The sequence below is a fragment of the Peromyscus californicus genome, unplaced genomic scaffold, assembly GCF_007827085.1.
Source record: "Peromyscus californicus insignis strain IS unplaced genomic scaffold, ASM782708v3 Scaffold_11__1_contigs__length_118956290, whole genome shotgun sequence".
In the NCBI taxonomy this organism is placed as follows: domain Eukaryota; kingdom Metazoa; phylum Chordata; class Mammalia; order Rodentia; family Cricetidae; genus Peromyscus; species Peromyscus californicus.
The window spans coordinates 90479702-90497373 of record NW_026294402.1 but is presented as its reverse complement, the minus strand read 5'-3'; the positions used below and the strand labels follow the sequence as shown (position 1 = coordinate 90497373).

The following is a 17672-nucleotide window of genomic DNA, read 5'->3' as shown; positions in this document are numbered from 1 at the left end:
GACTATAGAATACTTTGTCTTAAAAGAAACAATAGGGTAGTGAGATGGCTCAGCATCAACCCTAAAGACCAAAGTAAGTTAAAGCCTAAAGACCCACATGATGGAAGAAAAGAACTGACCGCACGACCTCTATACTATCTCTATGGCACTGGTGTGCTTATACACATACATACACACACATACACACACACCATACACAGTCTCTAAATTAAAAACAACAACAACAATAAAAATAATACTAAGGTATTCAGAGGTCTCCTTCATGAGAAAACATGAAATTGATCACGTGTGTTCCTTTTATAAAATTCTGCCTTGCATTCAAACATGTTCATACCCACCAGTCCACACAACTCATTTCTACTTCCATTCACCTCAGTGTAACACCTCTAAGGGCAGAGAACTACCACACCACTTCTTTACCCATCTTTCTGTATGGTCTAGACAATGCCAAGAGACACTCACAGAAAAGCTGGAAGTGGTTGGTCAAGTTTGAAATCCCAGCTCTTGAAAGACGGACACAGATCTCTGTGACTTTGAGGCCAGTCTGATCTAAAGACCGAGTTCCAGGCAGTCAGGACAACACAATGAGACCCTATCTCACAAAACAAAAACACTAACATGAAGGACATAGTTCTCACTAATTTTATCATGCACCAAAATGTTCTCTATTAAGCAGAATTTGGATATGGACAGCTTAGAAGACAAATGTGAGGTTCAGCATGAAGCTCACTTTCAGAGCATTCGCCTAGCAAGCACAAGACCCTATATTTAATCCCAGTACTGGTGGGGGTGGGGTGGGGGGAATCAAATACTAACAGAAGGAAGTATTTTATCAGTTTATCTAATCTACTTTGTTCCTACAACAGGAGTCTCTACAAAACAATTCTAAGCACTCTAATTCAATGTCTCACTTACATAGTATTGTTACTAAAGAATTCTCTGTTATTGGCAGCCTAGAGCTTAGTGTTACTGATTTAAGGACTCCGGAGGATGAGAAAGAAGACATAGGGAAAATCGGTTTTCTTTATTAAGAATAACTCTGGAAAGGAATTACTAAGTTTTAGTTTATTTTTTCTTTTGTTTCTCAATGTGAAACTGTCACATTTTACACAGCAGTTTCTTAACATTTTCTTTTCTTTTTTTGAGACAAGGTCTCTCTTTGCAGCCCTGACTGGCCTGGAATTTGCTATGCAGACCAGGCTAGTCTCAAACTCACAGAGATCTGTCTGCCTCTGGGATCTTAGTACTTTCTGAGTGGACAAACTGGAGAGATGATAGAGTAGAATTTATAAAGCAATTTCAAAACGTACATTCTTTTAAACCAGGATAATAGCAATGATCATTAAGAAACAAAACAAATGCTGGGTATGGTGGCACACACATTCAATCCCAACACTACAGGCAGAGGCAGGCAGATCTCTGTGAGTTCAAGGCCAGCCTGGTCTACATAGTGAGAGCCCCATCTCAAAACCAAACCAAACCAAAACATAGACAGACATGGATGTGCAACACCTGCAATACCTGTTGCACAAGAGGCTGAGGCAGAATTGTTCAGGAGTTCCAAGCAACCTGGGAAACTGAGTAATACTCCATCTCAAAGCAAGCAAAAACAAAATAAACAACAAAACTAAAAACAAAGTAAAATTCAATCTACTTCCTAATGCAGAATAACCAAAACAAAGTAAAATTCAATCTACTTCAAAATGTAGAAAAATAAGTTACATGGACAATGAGTCAAAACATGCATATATATCCCCAAGACAGGATTTCTCTGTGTAACAATTCTGGCTATCCTGGAACTCAGTTCGTAGACCAGGATGGCCTTGAACTCAGAGATCCACTTGACTCTGCCTCCCAAGTACTGGGATTAAAGGTGTGTGCCACCACTGCCCAGGTGACTCAAAGCATATTTTATATCCTTGAACCTTAATTTTAGAAGTCCAAATTCAAATAAGAGTTAAAAACGTACCTCCAGGCTGACAAGAGGGCCATGTTAGGTAAAAGTTGCTTGCCACCAAGCGTAATGACCTGAGTGAGTTTAATCCCTGGAACCCACATGGTAGGTAAATAACTCCTGGAGTTCTGACCTCCACATGTACATGCTGTGACGCATGTGGACAGACATATATACATATGAAAATAAGTGTAAACATACCTCACATTCAGCTAAGAGAGGGAAAAGGCATTTTAAATCTTAGAATCAACTGTTCCTCAAACCCAAACCTCAAATATCTTTAATTTAATCTTGTCTGTCATTATTTCTAGGACAACTGATTAGTTAGGCTAGGAAAATCAATAGTAACTAAATACTCTTACAAAGAAGACTGGTTGTCTTCAAAACATCTCTGAAGCACTACTGCCATCTACAGTTAGATAAAGCTGAGAGCATATTTATTCTGAAAAGGAATTTTCATAATTATAAGGCATTATATTCAATTAATATATTTGTTTTCACTAAGTGTGTAGTTTCTACTCTTCTGAAATAAGATAGCCATGAGATCATTGTAATATACACATGAATATTCGTAAGATACATACCCTCTACATGATAAGCTGTGAGAAAAGGTCCAGTCTCCTAACTGAAGCAAGTACTGCTAGGCTAGCTTCGCAGGTCTGAGGGATGGCTCAGCAGTTACTTGCTGCTCTTTCAGAAGACCCGAAGTGGGTTCTCAGCACACGTCAGCATCTTTGACTCCAACTCCAGGGGGCCAATGCCCTCCTCTAGCCTCTATCAGTACCCCAGTTCTGGGGACTAAACCCAAGACTAGCACATGTGAAGTAAGTGTTTTATCATTGCTCTACCCCCTCCCCCACGAGACAATGACTAAAAGTGACAAGAAGAGCTGACAAACAGTTATTTAGCAGGCAATGGTGCTTGCTGCCAAGCCTGACCACCAGAGTTCATTCCCTGGAACCCAACATGGTGGGAGCCGAGAACCGACTCCGAACAGTATTCTCACCTCTACACATGCACTTGAGTGCACACACACAAAAGGCCGAATAAAACCAATTTTCGGGCTGGAGAGATGGCTCAGCGGTTAAGAGCACTGACTATTCTTCCAGAGGTCCTGAGTTCAGTTCCCAGCACCCACATGGTGGCTCACAACCATCTGTCATGAGATCTGGCACCCTCTTCTGTGTACATAATAAAAAAAAACCTTAAAAAATTTTTTTCATTGGTTGTGAAATACACAAGCAAATAAATGCAAAAAAAAAAAAGGGGGGTGGTGGCAGTAACCAGCCAGGTTTGTGGAACACGTCTTTAATCCCAGGTGAATCTCTCAAAGTTTGAGGGAAGCCTGGTCTAGATGATCCAGACCAGCCAGGACTATATAATGAGAACCTGTCTCAAAAAATAAAATTTAGCCAGGCAGTGGTGGTGCATACCTTTAATCCCAGCACTCAGGAGGCAGAGCCAGGTGGATCTCTGTGAGTTCGAGGCCAGCCTGGTCTATAGTGCGAGATCCAGGACAGGCACCAAAACTACACAGAGAAACCCTGTCTCGAAAAACAAAACAAAACTTATGTATTTATTAATTCATTTGTTTATTTAATGTACATGGGTGTTTTGTTTGTATATATGGATGTATATCACTTGTATTCCTGGTGCCCCTGGAAGCCAGAAGACTTCAGATCCCCTGCAACTGGAGTTACAGAGATGGTTGAGCACTGCCATGCAGATGCTAGGAATTGAACTCTGTTCCTCTGGAAGAGCAGCCAGTGCTCTAAACCACTAAGCTCCAGCCCCCCAATTTAAATAAATTAATCAATTAAAATAAAAAAAAATAAAGCGACAAAGGCATCAAAGAAAACAGAAGAAGCCTCTAACTCCAGCACTTGGGAGGCTAAAGCAGGAGGATTCCAAGTTCAAGGTCAGATTTGGCTAAGGAAGGAAAAAGAGTAAGGAAGAAAGGGAGAAAGAAAACAACGCTCTGGCTATAAGAGCAGGTAGGCGGTAGGAATCAACAAACCGGCAGACTACTGGACACCCTGTGGTAACAGGCAGTTAGTTACACTTCTTACAATAAGTGGGCACAAAAACAGGTAGCCACGGGCAACTGTTAAGACAAATGACCATCAAGGTGACCACCCACGAACCTCTAGAATAGCTTATTGTAATGTTAGCACACATAATAAGATCTCTGCTCAGGAAAGAAGCTGTAACAAACACATTTTGAGCAATATGCAAAACAGTACACATTCATTAAATTTTTACAGCTCCTCAAAAGCCACACGAATTCAAAATCTTTCCTGGAAAAAGTATGACTATTTCAATCTTTTCCCATAAAATGAAACATCGATCTCTGTGCCTGCCTACTCTGCCCTCAAGAAGGCCAACTCTGTGTCTTTTCTTTCCATGGCTACTCTACTTGTGGGGCGGTTCTACTGTATTGCTTTTCCACAATAAACTTTCACTCTTCCTTCAGAACGAATCCGTGTCCTATTTCTAACCAGTGAGAAGCCACATAGCCAAAGACAGTTCCAGAAAAGGAGAAGTCTTGCATCATAGCAGCAGCATATTCAGAGTCTGGGAAAGCTGGATCCTACTTCTTGATGCACCCTTTTGGACAGAAGGGCCTGGGGCCTAGTTCCTGAGCGGCAACTAGACATGCCCTGCCAGGTTTGGAGGCCACTGAAGTCAGACCTTGCTCTCAACATCAACTTTGAATCCCACCTACTGTTTCCCTGGGAACACTACCAAGGAAATCTCTCAAGATTTAAAGTGCCATACACAAAAGCAGAGCTGTCAGGTTAGGCCCACTAAAGGAAAACTATGACTTTTTGGTCAAAACAAAACAAACTAGAATCTGACTTCTAATTCACCCTAGATGAAAAAAATGCTGTCTAAATCATTACATACTATTGTCCCTAATTGTAAGAGTTAACCCATCTGGGGGTAGAGAGACGGACCAGCAGTTAATAGCACTGGCTGCTCTATCAGAAGACACAGGGTTCAATTCCCAGCACCCGCATGGCCGCTTACAACTGTCTGTAACTCCAGTCCCAGGGGATATGACTACTTTTTCTTGCCTCGATGGGATATGACTACTTTTTCTTGCCTCGATGGGTATTGTACACAGGACATACATGTAAGCAAAACACCTATACACATAAAAAAAGATAACGTAGTTTTTAAAACAGCATTAATCCAGTTGGACCTGCCAGTCATCTGGCTAGGAGATCATTCCTTAGAAAAGCTGATTAACTTGAAGATAAACTAAGCCTATTTTTTTCATTCAAGACAGGATTTCTCTGTAACAGTCCTGGCTGTCCTGGAACTCACTTTGTAGACCAGGCTAGCCTCAAACCCACAAAGAATCACCTGCCTCTGCCTCCCGAGTGCTGGGATTAAAGGCGTGCACCACCACTGTTCAGCAATAATTATATTCTCAATGAGATAATGCACATACACATCTCTAGAGCCTCTCCTTCGATGCAGCTACTTGCATATCTTCACTGTTACACCCCCACCCCCCAGTATCTCTAGCCAGTGGCCACGTGGAGGATAAACACTGCTAAACTTGACTTCTGGGCACCAGGACTCACAATTTCCCTTACCACTACCATCACCCTCGAGCCAGAGACCTTGACTTAACTGTGAGGAAGGAAAAGAAGGCAAACAAAGCGGCACGGCAGAACTGGACACAGATTTCTGGCCGGGTGTGCTGCTGCGCGGCCAGGTGTATCGTCCCCGGGTCACTAGGCAGCTGCTTCTGTAATAGGGTGGAGGCAGCACACACACACTGTAATCAGGTTAACTGTTTTTAGCAGTTTGTTCCCGAGGGACTTGGATGCCCCTCAGAAACACAGAAGGTTATAGATCTGCCAGATCTCAGACCACACCATCTTCACAGGGGGCTGTAGGGTCTAAACTGTGGAATGCTTTTCCCATACACACCTCATACAAGAGAGAAGGATGGGGAAATCTGGGGAACAGGAAGCAGCTCATACCCAGGAGCTCTGGTTAAAGTCTCTTGCCAAAAGAAAAGTAAGAACACCAGCACAATCAACATTTGCTGTGAAGGTTGCTAACACAGAAATAATATTTCCATCATATGTAGACATTTTATCTTAAGGTAACAAATAAATTAGGCCTAAAACCTGAACATATATGACCTTGGGTAGGCCCCCATTCCATTCCTCAGACATTGCCTGAGAACCTCAAATGAAACTGTTTCCTGCGTTTCTGTGGGCTAGGATTTTTATCTCATCAACTATCAGATGCCGCCGCCGCAACCCCCCCCAAACACCCAGTAATAATATACTAACTTCAAATGCCACAAAAATGCTGTATCTAACTACTGTACAAACCAGAAGCTGCTACTCTCTTAGAGAATCCTATAACCATACTCTCCAGTATGCCTTACTTTATTCTGAGCATCTCTTTCCTAACCCTGATGCTTACACCTATCTTAAAATATCTTTAATAATGGGGCTGGAGAGAAGACTGTGGTTAAGAGCACTCACTGCTCTTCCAGGACTCAGGTCTGATTCCCAGCACCCACATGGTCACTCACAACAGCCTGTTAAAGTAGCTTCTGGAGATCTCACATCCTCTTCTGCTCTCTATGGGCATTGCTCGAACATAGCGCACAGACAGACACATAGGGAAAACACCCGTTCACATAAAATTAAATACCAATTCTTTAATAAAAATCCCCAATTTTGCTTCAGTGTGAATTCTTTTCAGTGTGGAAGCCACAAGTTCAGGTTTTGGCCAAGTTAAATCCTTAAAGTTCCAGGGAAAGTAATCAGGTTGCTGAGGATGGTGGCACCATCCCATAGCTCCCCTTAAGCATTCTAGTGAGGTCTCTCCAGAGTGGCCATAACCCTGTACTGGTTATCTACCTGGTCCCTGAGGCTCCCCGAGGGGTTCTTTGAAATCTGGGTGGAATCAGCATTCTGTAGCCTAGTGGAGATGGACACATGGACACTGCTGCACCCTCTGAAGGCCTGACTACCATGCCTGCACTGTACGGAGGGACCTTAGAGCCACACACACAATGATTAAGGAATACTCCCCAGAATTGAAGGTAGCAGTGCTGGGCATGGATTAACACATGCCCCTGCTCCTCCTCTTCTTCTTTCCCTACAGCTCTGGGACACTGGATGGAGAGGCAGCACATATAATCATTGGAATGCCTTCAGGTTCATTATCTTCTTGTCACAGGTTTTCACACCTCTGTATATTATGTCCAGTAACCAAAGGTCATTTGGTCGTCTCCTTACTGCTCTGTTCAGAAGAGCTTTTTAGCTCTTCCGACTTAAAGTATGACCAGCAGGGTGGTGCTGCATACCTATACTCACAGCACTCGGAAGGCTGAGGCAGTTGGCTGGCCAGGGCTACACTTTAGAAACTACCTCTAACCCCAACTCCTCCACCAACAAACACAGCACAAATGTCTACAAGAAAATAATCCAAACAAAGTGAGGCTGAGAATTTTCCAAATCCTTAAAATTTTGTTTCCCCCGATTATAAAGTCGTTAACTCCTGCTCAAATATTCCTATCATCAGTAAAGAAGTAATAAATACGTCACCCTCAGTATGCTACACTTTATTTCACTGCTCATCAGTTCTTCCTTCTACCAAACACCAGGACTACACACACACTTCAGTCAGCTTCTTTGCCAGCTTGTCAGAGGACGGCTTTCTTTCACTGTCCACCAGGAACCCGATCCGAATGTTTTCCCTAAGCACCCAGGAGGCTGAAGCAGGATAAGCAGGAACTCAAAGTCATCCTATCTAAGGAAGGAAAGAGCTCTCCAAATATAGGCACAGTCTAAGTGTACCACACGCATAAGAATCTGTTTCATTTTAGTCCTTACATGATTACATTTCAAAGTACAGACTTAAGTGTCTCATCTCATTTGTACCTACTTTAGTGGCTGAGGGGGGCAAATGCTTAGCCACGGTTTGACAATTTCCCCTGAGCTACTTTCAAATTCGGACAATTGATTGAGTCTCAGTCTCTATGGGGTTTGGAGATAGATTACATTTTTCACATACTTTTACAGTAAATTGTTTTATCTTTAACTTGAATTTTGCAGATGATTAACTGTCTTCACCTGACCAAAACAAAAGTCATTCTTATAACACCTTATGAAGACTTCCGGTAAGTAAAGAAACCAGTAAAAATGTAAAAAGATACTTCTACCTAAACTTCGAATTCAATGTAATCCACAGAATGCTCTGTTACCGACAAAATTTATTGGTACTATTCTATACTAAAAAGATATAAACACTGTCAATGAAGACTTTTCCTTTAATCTTTACACACAGTCCCTTTGAAATGATTCAGTGGTAAAGGGATTTGTCACCATGCCTGAAAACCCGCGTTCTGATCCCAGGAAAGAGGAATTGAATGCAGCTGTGATTATAAACAAGGTTTTCTGAGAGGGCTCCATATTTCAAGGTCTAGCAGAGTTAATGAATACTCTAGAGAAACACACATTTATTTTTCATTCACTATTTCTGGGGTTAAGAATGAGAATGGCATACTGTTGTCCCCTACCTTTCTTCTCCCCCTCTTCTTTCCCGCTCTGTGCCGGGTCCCTCTCTCCCTCCAGACAGGGTTACACTATGACCTCGGAACCCACTAGGTGGACAGGTTATCCTGAAACTTGTGGTAATCCTCCTGCCTCTGCCTCCCAATGCAAGTTCAAGTATGAGCTGGCCTACAATAATCTTTTAATGGAAAAAAATTGAAATCTATAGCTCCAGCTATAAATTCAACTTAATTATAGTGGCACACACCTATAAACTCAGTTACCCAACCAATTTATAGAGAGAATTCATGGTTTCCACAAAGGTTATTTTATAAGAAAAAGAAAACAGAAGGCAGGTGGAATATATTAATTTCAAGTTAATTAAACAACAAAGAAGAGGCTGCATAAAGGGAGCAAAAACCTTAATAGTACACATTCAGAACCCACGGATTAAAATATGTTAAAACTAAACATTAAGAGCATAAAAACTTTTATTAATATTTAATCCATTACAAGCACATAAAAGTAAAACTTTTATTTAGAGTAAATGAGATAACTAAAATTAAAGGGAGCATTTTGCCAAACATCTTCAGTGTAATTATTCTATAAATTAGTCTTGCCTAAGCACAGTGTCAATAATAAGATTTGATAGTTTTCTTACCATTTGGGGTCCAACATTCACATTTATTGGCCCTAAAGTTTTCGGTAAAATCTTTGTTGGTGAGTTGGTGCCGGAAACTGGAAATGCCACAAGTGAAATGTTACCTGAAAGGACAGCAAAACAGGAGGTCAAAGCTCTGCAGCATCAAGCTGACACCAATGCTCCGATCCACTCTGCTAGTTCACATTTCGATACATACTATGCCTGGGGCAGCGGGGCACACTTTCATCCCAGCACTCAAGGGGGAGGCAGGTGCATCTGAGTTCCAGGACAGCCAGGGATACCCAGAGAAACCCTGTCTCAAAAACCCAAAGAAACAAAACAAACAACAACAAAACCAAGAAGTCTGAACTGAAAATACATACAAATCTCTTTGTTGGAGTGAATATAATCAGTTCTGTTAAATAATATTATTTGTATTTTACAGGAAATTTATAAAATAGTTTGTCTACTTAACAACAACAGCAAAAAACCTGCAGTATCATAAAACAGGTGTTTTCTGCAGGTACTTCACAATATTTTTTGTGATGCTGCTATCGTACCAGAAACATTTTCTTTTGCTACTTGCTTTTTAAACTTAGCCACTTAAGAAAAAAAATCTGACTGGGCAGTAGTGGTGCATATCTTTAATCCCAGCACTTGGGAGGCAGAGGTAGGCAGACCTCCAGGTTTAAGGCCAGCCTGGTCTACATAGTGAGTTCCAGGACAGCCAAGGGCTACATAGAGAAACTTAAAAAAAAAAAAAAAAAAAGTCTGTTTATGGCCAGTTTGCCTCAAACCCATTCCAAGTTGTGTATTTGTTTTCCAATGAAATATTACAATATACAAAACCAGATGGATCTTTAATACATATATAGAATAATGTATGAAGTATAATGTGAACAAAGTATCCAAATTTATAGTATATTCATAGTAAAACTTATGGTTTTATTAGCATATATTAATTATACTTAATGATTTCCAGTATGACATTTTCTTATATGCATATAATGTATTTGAGCATAGTCACCTGGTCTTCATATCCTCTCCTGTCTTTCTCCAACTCCTATTTATCTATTTCATTTCATGTCTTTTTTTTTCTTTTTTCTTTTTCTTTTTTGTGATCCAGTGAGTTTCATTATAGGTGGCAGGTTATTTGTAGGAGCATGGGTACCTTTCCAGAGTTAGGCCACTGAAGAAAACATCTCTCCCTCCTCCAATAATCATTCATGACCTATAGCCCCTTGGGTGGGGAGCTCATGAGTCCCTCTCCCCACTCCATGATGAGATGCTGATGGGCCCAATAATGTGTAGGTCTTATATAGGTCATCACAGCCATGTCGCATCCAGAAGACATTGCCTAACACTCTGCCCCAACCTCTGGCTCTTCTACTCTTTCAATCCCTCCTTCTACAATGTTCCCTGAGTCTTGAGGGAGTAATACAGATGCTCCATTTATACATGAACATTAAACAGTTACTTGTTCTCAGCATTATGAGAAACGTGAGTGTCTGCAGTTACTGCCGCCTGCTTCAAAAAGCAGCTTCTGTGACCAAAGCTGAAGCAACTGAGGTTCGGGTTTTCAGAATGCCAAGTGGATAGATTTGGGGCCATTGTTGTTGCTGTGAGCTTAGCCTTTAATGGCTGAGCCATCTCTGCAACCCTATTTGGGGCCTTTTTAATATTTAGAAAAAACATCTAATTAGTTTTGCTATTTGTTGTTGTTTTGAGATGTTTCAAACAAAACAAAAGTATCACATATTCTAAGCCAGCCTCTACTGCTGAACTCCATCCCCACCCAGCTCCATAGTGATAGACATCAGAAGCAGGAAGACTGATGCAGTGATTTCAAGCGGCTTTAACACTTTACAATTACAAGCTAATTTAGCAAAGTAGTTCCAAAACACAAACCAAACACACTTCCCGAAAACAAAAACAGTCCATTATACTTTAAATTACAACAATTACTAAACTTTCATGGACTAACAGCTTCTCATGTTTCACTTAGAAGCTAACAATATAATCAAAAAGGACATCACCCAGGAAGGATGTGAAAAGGCAGCCAGTACTAAAATGATACCTGGTGAAAACCAGAAACTAACATTTAAGAACTGACTATAAAGACACCTCCCTTAGTTTCCTTCTTTAGATGATCTATATCCTCAAACTTCCAAAGCCTGATCATATGCAGGCATGGTGGCACACACCTTTCATCCCAGAACTTGGGAGGCAGAGGCAGGTGGAGCTCTGTGAGTTCAAGGCCATCCTGGTCTACACAGTGAGTTCGAGGACAGCCAAGGCTATACTCTGAGACTTTATCTCAAAAAACTAGAACCAACAAAAAGCCTGATCACACTCCTTAACTTCTTTCTCTCACTTCTCAGTCCTCAGCAGACACCCATCACCCAGTTCAGTAGGGAAATCAGAGTATCCACACAAAATTACACCACATCCTCTTGTCTGTAAATCTATTTGTGCTTTCCTTCATTCCTAGTTACTTCTCTTTCAATTGCAATATTCCCCATTTCTTTTTATAAATTTAATATTTATACATATGAGTGTTCTGCCAGCCTGTGTCTGCACACCATGTACGTTTAGTGCCTGCAGAAGCCAGCAGAGGGTGCCAGATCCCCTGGAAGTGAAGTTACAGACAGTTGTGAACCACCACGTGGGTGCTGGGAATCGAACCTGGGTGCTGAAGAGCAGCTAGCTCTTAACCACTCGGCCACCTCTTCATCCCCCAAGTCTTAAATAAACGACTTCCTTCCTCTCTGCTGCTTGCATTTTCCCTCGGGGATCTCAGAATGCTTAAGGAATAGCTTTTTTTTTTTTTTTTTTTTTTTTTGGTTTTTCGAGACAGGGTTTCTCTGTGTCATTTTGTACCTTTCCTGGAACTCACTTGGTAGACCAGGCTGGCCTCGAACTCACAGAGATCCGCCTGCTTCTGCCTCCCGAGTGCTGGGATTAAAGGCGTGTGCTTGTTGAATCCAAGGTCAAGTCTCAACTTGGAACCCCAGTTAACCTCGCAGCAGTATTTCACATGCTTTGACTATACTCCCGGGAAACTGTCTGTTGTCTGGCTCCTGAGCCGTTCCTCTCCTAGTTTTTTCCTGGCCAACTGGCAGTTCCAGTTCTGGATGGCCGGCTCTCCTCTCTGCACTGTTCTGGAGCCCTCAGCTTCAGTCTTTCCACCTCATTTGTCTACCTTTCCTAACTGGATAAACAGATCTCAGCCTCATGCCTTTAAATATACTGAAGAGTCTGATGTTTCTCTGGATTACACTCAGATTCATGTCCTTCTTAGTTTGTCAACATGACACAATTGAGTCATCTGAGAAGAGGAAACTCAATTGAGAAAATGCCTCCATAGGATTGGCCTGTAAGCAAGCCTCTAGAGCACTTTCTTGATTAATTAAAAATGCTGAAGGATCCAGGCCTCTAGGGGCGGGGTTGTATAAGAAGGCCAAGATCAAGCCAGTAAACAGTATTCCTCCATGGTCTCTGCTTCAGTTCCTGTCTCCCTGGCTCCTGCCTTCAGCTCCTGTACTGACTTCCCTTCATGATGGACTGTGACTGGACATGTAAGCTGAAATAACCCCTTTCTCCCCAGGTTGATCTAAGCCATGATCTTTATTACAGCAATTAGAAAACAACTAAGATAATTCACATAGCCAGCTGTCTCCTTATAGTTCCATTTTGATGCTGACAAGTATCCAAACTTAACCTATTTAAAAAGCTAACTCCTGAATATTCCCACCCTGCCCAAAAAATGTCATTTTCCATCTCAATAAATGTCTATTCTTCAACTGTCCAGATAAAAAAAGATCACTGCTGATTCTTCCCTCATAGCCCATACTTAATTTATAAATCCTGTTGATTAGATATTTAAACTGTATCTTGAATACAACTACTTCTCATACCCTCTACTATTACCACTCTGGTCCAATTCATCACCTCTTGTTGGATTACTATAATAACTTCTAATTCATCTGAATTAAATTTAATTCAAATTTAAAAACTAAACCAAGCCAGGCATGATGGTATACACCTATAAGTTCAGCACTCAAGGGCTACAGGTAGAAGGATCAGGAGTTCAAGGTCATCCTCATCTTCCAGGCCAGCTTGGGCTACAGGAGACCCTGTCTTGAAACACAAAGACACCCTAGCACTTGGGAGGCAGAGACAGAAGGACCTCTGTGGATTTAAGGCCAGCTTGGTCTAAATAGCAAGTTGCAGGCCAGTCAAAGCTACATAGTAAGATCTGTCTAAAATAAAAAACAAAACATATAAACAAAAAACCAAAAAACCAGAAAGAGAAAAACAAAAGCAAAACGAAGCCTTTTCTCATTAAGCACAAGCTTACTGTTGTGTAGAATTATGTTTCATTTCACTTTAAATATTCAGCCATCTAAATTTAGATGTGCTGTTAGTGTAAAATAAACCTAAAATTTTGAAGACAGTACAAAAAATTTACAGCTATATAAAACTGTAACATTAATATATTAACATATTAATAACAAATAACTATAGCATTAACTATAATACATGACAAGAACATTTATGTCAATTTTATGTTTCAATGATGCTTTAGAGAAATGTACTGGCAATACGTTGGCTAAATGTTTGGGTTAAAAGAATCTATCCTGGTCATCGAGATGGCCTAGTGCTGGCACTTGCCCCAAATCTGTAACCTGAGTTTAATGTGTGGGCCCATATGGTGGAGTGAGAAAACCAACTCAGGTGAGTTGTCCTGACCTCCACGTGCAGTGGCATCACACACAATAAACAAACAAACAAATAAATAACTGTAAATTTTTAAAAGACTCTATCCTTAGTCAGGTGTGCTGGCATATACCTTTATCCCAGCACTTGTGAGGCAGAGGCAGAGGCATTCAGATCTCTGAGTTGGAGGCCAGCCTAATCGACATAATGAGTTCCAGGACAGCCAGGGCTATTGTAGATAGACCCTGTCTCAAAAAATAGAAAGAAAGGAAGAAAGGGAGAGACAGGGAGAGAGAGGGAGAGGGAGAAGGAGAGAGGGAGGGAAGAAGGGAGGGAGAGGGAGAGAGAGAGAGAGAGAGAGAGAGAGAGAGAAGAAAGAAAGGCTCTATCCTTAAAATTCACATGACAACTCAAGGCTGAAGCTATAGACTTCAGGTAGGGTCTGGAGCTGACCCAGGGTAAGGCTCACAGGCACAGGAAGCTGAAGGTCCATGATGGAACCCAGAACCAATTCAAGGACAGGTCCACAGGTACAGGAAGCTCCCCAGCTTTCAGAGGAAGCTGAGGACTCAGGCAGGAGGCTGGAGCTAACACCAGAAAGTAGCTGAGCCCCAGAGGACCAAGGTTGGAGCCGTCAGCCCCGTATACCAGTCCCACAGGGCAAAACACTCCCTCAACCTGACATGATTTAGTCCTCTCCTGAACACTGTAATCTCCTCCTGTGATTTGAATTTTTACCAAGAAAGAAAAACTAACAAATTCCAAATGCACAAGTGCACAAACAAAAACAACACCCCAAACCAAAATAGCATGTCTTCTCCAAGAATTACTGCTCCCATAGTAGTGGCTCCCAGTGAGAACTATCTGGAAAACCTTCCAAAGAATTCAAAAGAATATAACCATATGCAAACAACTCAAAGAAGACATGAATTCACTTCAAAAGAAAAGAAATAAAAGAGTTGAATGAAATAAAGAAGTAAACTCGATGTGAAAACAGAATTTGATAAAGAGAATTTCTGAAAGACCAAACTGAAATGATGCTAGAAATAAAAATGTAAAAAAAAAAGGGCTGGGCGGTGGTGGTGCACATCTTTAATCCTAGCAAATTGTGAGGCAGAGGCAGGTGGATCTCAGTGAGTTGGAGGCCAGCGTGGTCTACAAAGTGAGTTCCAGTACAGCCAGAACTGTTATACAGAGAAACCTTGTCTTGAGAAACCAGAGAGAAAAGTAAAAAAAGTAAGCCAAGGGGCTCCGAGGAAGAAGTATGTTCCTTCCCAGTGCCGTGACGGACTGAGCGGGATCAAGAAACCCACACAGGCCCACCACGGGCTTCAAGGAGAAAACATGGGCCTACCTGCCGGGCAGATAGGGTACTGTTATAGTGAGCAAATGTACAGTGTGTTGTGGGAGACAGAGAATGTGGACAGAGGCATATCCGAAGAAGTGAGAGTAGTGAGGAGCAGGCTGGGGTGGGTGACTTGATTGCCACTCAGTGACATGGTGATGTCTTGGTCTGGGCTGCTTCGAGGCCCATGCCTAGTCATGGCTCTGATGCAGCCACAGTCTGTGTTGATGTCCAATGTCCTTGATACCACCAAAGGCAGAGACATAGGGCTGTACAGAGCTGGTCCTGTTCCTCACTGGCTGCAACACTAGGGAGAACTGGTTCTGCACCTCATGGGCTGCAGCGCTCAGGAGAGAGGGAACACCTCACCTGGGCAGCACAGTAGAGCTGACTCTGTTCATAGGCTCATAGGAGAGCTGGCCCTGAGGGCATAAGGATGGGAGAACAGGTCACGCCCCTCTTGTCTGCCATGTGGTAGCATGAGTGAGGGAAAGATGCCTTCCTCACGCAGCAGGTAGGAGACCTGACCCAACTCCTCACCAGCTGCAGTACTCAGGAGAACAGGTCCTGCACCTCACCTGGGCAGCAGAGTAGAGTAGACCCTGTTGACAGGAGCAAAGGTGAGCCAGCCTTGAGGACATGAGAGTGGGATAGCTGGTACTGCCTCCCTCATCTGCAGTGTGCTGGTAGGAGCAAGGGAAAGATGCCCTTTCCCCTTGCCCCTACCGTTTCCAGCTGGTAAGGAAGCTGACCCCTTACTAGCTCAACACTTGGGAAAGCAGGCCCTGCACCATGTCTGGGCAGCACAGCAGAGCTGACCCAATTGACCAGGGCACAGGTGAGCCGGCCCAAGAACATGAAAATGGAAGACCTGTCCCTATCCCTCATTTGCCATATGACAGCAAGGATGAGGTAGAGATGCTCCTCCCATCAATATCTAAGACAAGTGGGAGTGCTGCCCCTGCTCACCACCAGCTGCAACACAAGCCCTGCACCTCACCTGGGCAGCACAACAGGGCCAACCCTGTCAGCCGAGCTGTGGGTGAGCCAGCCCCACAGTTGTGAGCAAGGGAGAGCTGTCCCTGTCCCTTATCAGCTGCAGCACTCAGGAGAGTGGCCCCACTACACCTTGACTAGGCAACAGGCTAGAGCTGGCCCTGAAAGTGTAGGTGTGGGAGAACTGACCCTGAGGATGTGAAGGAGGCAGAACTGATTCCACCCCTTGCTCACTGCTCTAAGGGGTGAACTGGCCAGGGCAATGATGGAGAGCTCACCCATGGTTTTGGATGTAGTCAACTTTGTAAATATTTTCTCTTAAAAATTTTAATATGGCCAGGCGGTGGTGGCGCACGACTTTAATCCCAGCACTCGGGAGGCAGAGGCAGGCGGATCTCTGTGAGTTCGAGGCCAGCCTGGTCTCCAAAGCAAGTTCAGGAAAGGCAAAGGCGCAAAGCTACACAGAGAAACCCTGTCTCGAAAAACCAAAAAAAAAAAAAAAAAAAGAAAATGAAGGCGGTCAAAGTAATGTTGATTTACTTTTGTTCTCCAATCTGAAGTACACACCACATGTGGGTAAACAGGTGGACGGACAGACAGATAGACAAGACAGACACATGGTCACAGTTTACTTATTTTAACAAGTCGTATTTCCAGTTGTAGACTATCATAAATTATCACTAGTATAGGCAGTAAGGTTTATTAAGAACCTCAAGGTATACCCCCAGCCTTCTCTTTTAATATTTTAAAGACATTCACCCTCAGAACACTTGTCTCACCTATCATTTTGCTCTATTTTGGTTAAAACATGAATTTGTTCTTTTTCTATTATCTTAGTCTTAGAAACATTTAATTCTTAATTTTCTCATGTCTCTTCCACTCAACCTAATTAATACTTATTTTTGGTATAACATAATCTCTGACAAATAATTTACTAAGTTTATTATAAATCCTCCAGTAACCTAGTTCATCCAGTTCTTCAGAGTGGTCCCTGCCAACTGTGTCTGGTTACACTACGCACCAGAAGAAGAAGTAGAGTAAAGCTCTCATTTAAAATGCATTTCAGAACATCAAAACCCAAAACAAACAGCCAGGCAGTGGTGGCACACACCTTTAATCCCAGAACTCAGGAGGCAGAGGCAGGCGGATCTCTGTGAGTTCGCGGCCAGCCTGGTCTACAGATTGAGTTCCAGGGCAGCCAGGGCTGTTACATAGAGACACCCTGTCTTGAAAAATCAAACCAAACCAAACAACAACTGCATAACATATTTCAGGGATCCACTGGACATCTAACGAATCAAAAACTAAGTAGAAATTCATGTTTTTAAAATCGCTTCAACTGATTCTTGTAATCGGACAAGATTGGGAAGAACTCCTTTATGCCTGTATCCCCTTCTCTGTTCAATCTCAAATTAAGAAAATAATAGCTTTTTTTTTTTAAAGTGAAGTACCTCTACCACGCTGAATTTACCTTTATAAAAG

At 42.3% G+C, this 17672-nt stretch overlaps 1 protein-coding gene across 21 annotated transcripts in view; it reads right to left on the bottom strand.

The window, feature by feature from the left end:
- Window positions 1-17672, bottom strand: part of Tfdp2 (transcription factor Dp-2) — a 138780-nt gene that overhangs the window by 44204 nt on the left and 76904 nt on the right. For 19 of the 21 annotated variants that reach the window (XM_052717223.1, XM_052717218.1, XM_052717212.1 and 16 more), the window contains one exon: window positions 9149-9252. In XM_052717223.1, the coding sequence (XP_052573183.1) occupies window positions 9149-9252 (104 nt within the window). Of the gene's footprint in view, window positions 1-462; window positions 593-5586; window positions 5715-9148; window positions 9253-17672 lie in introns of all 21 variants that reach the window. The other 2 variants (XM_052717262.1, XM_052717255.1) reach the window with 2 other exon arrangements.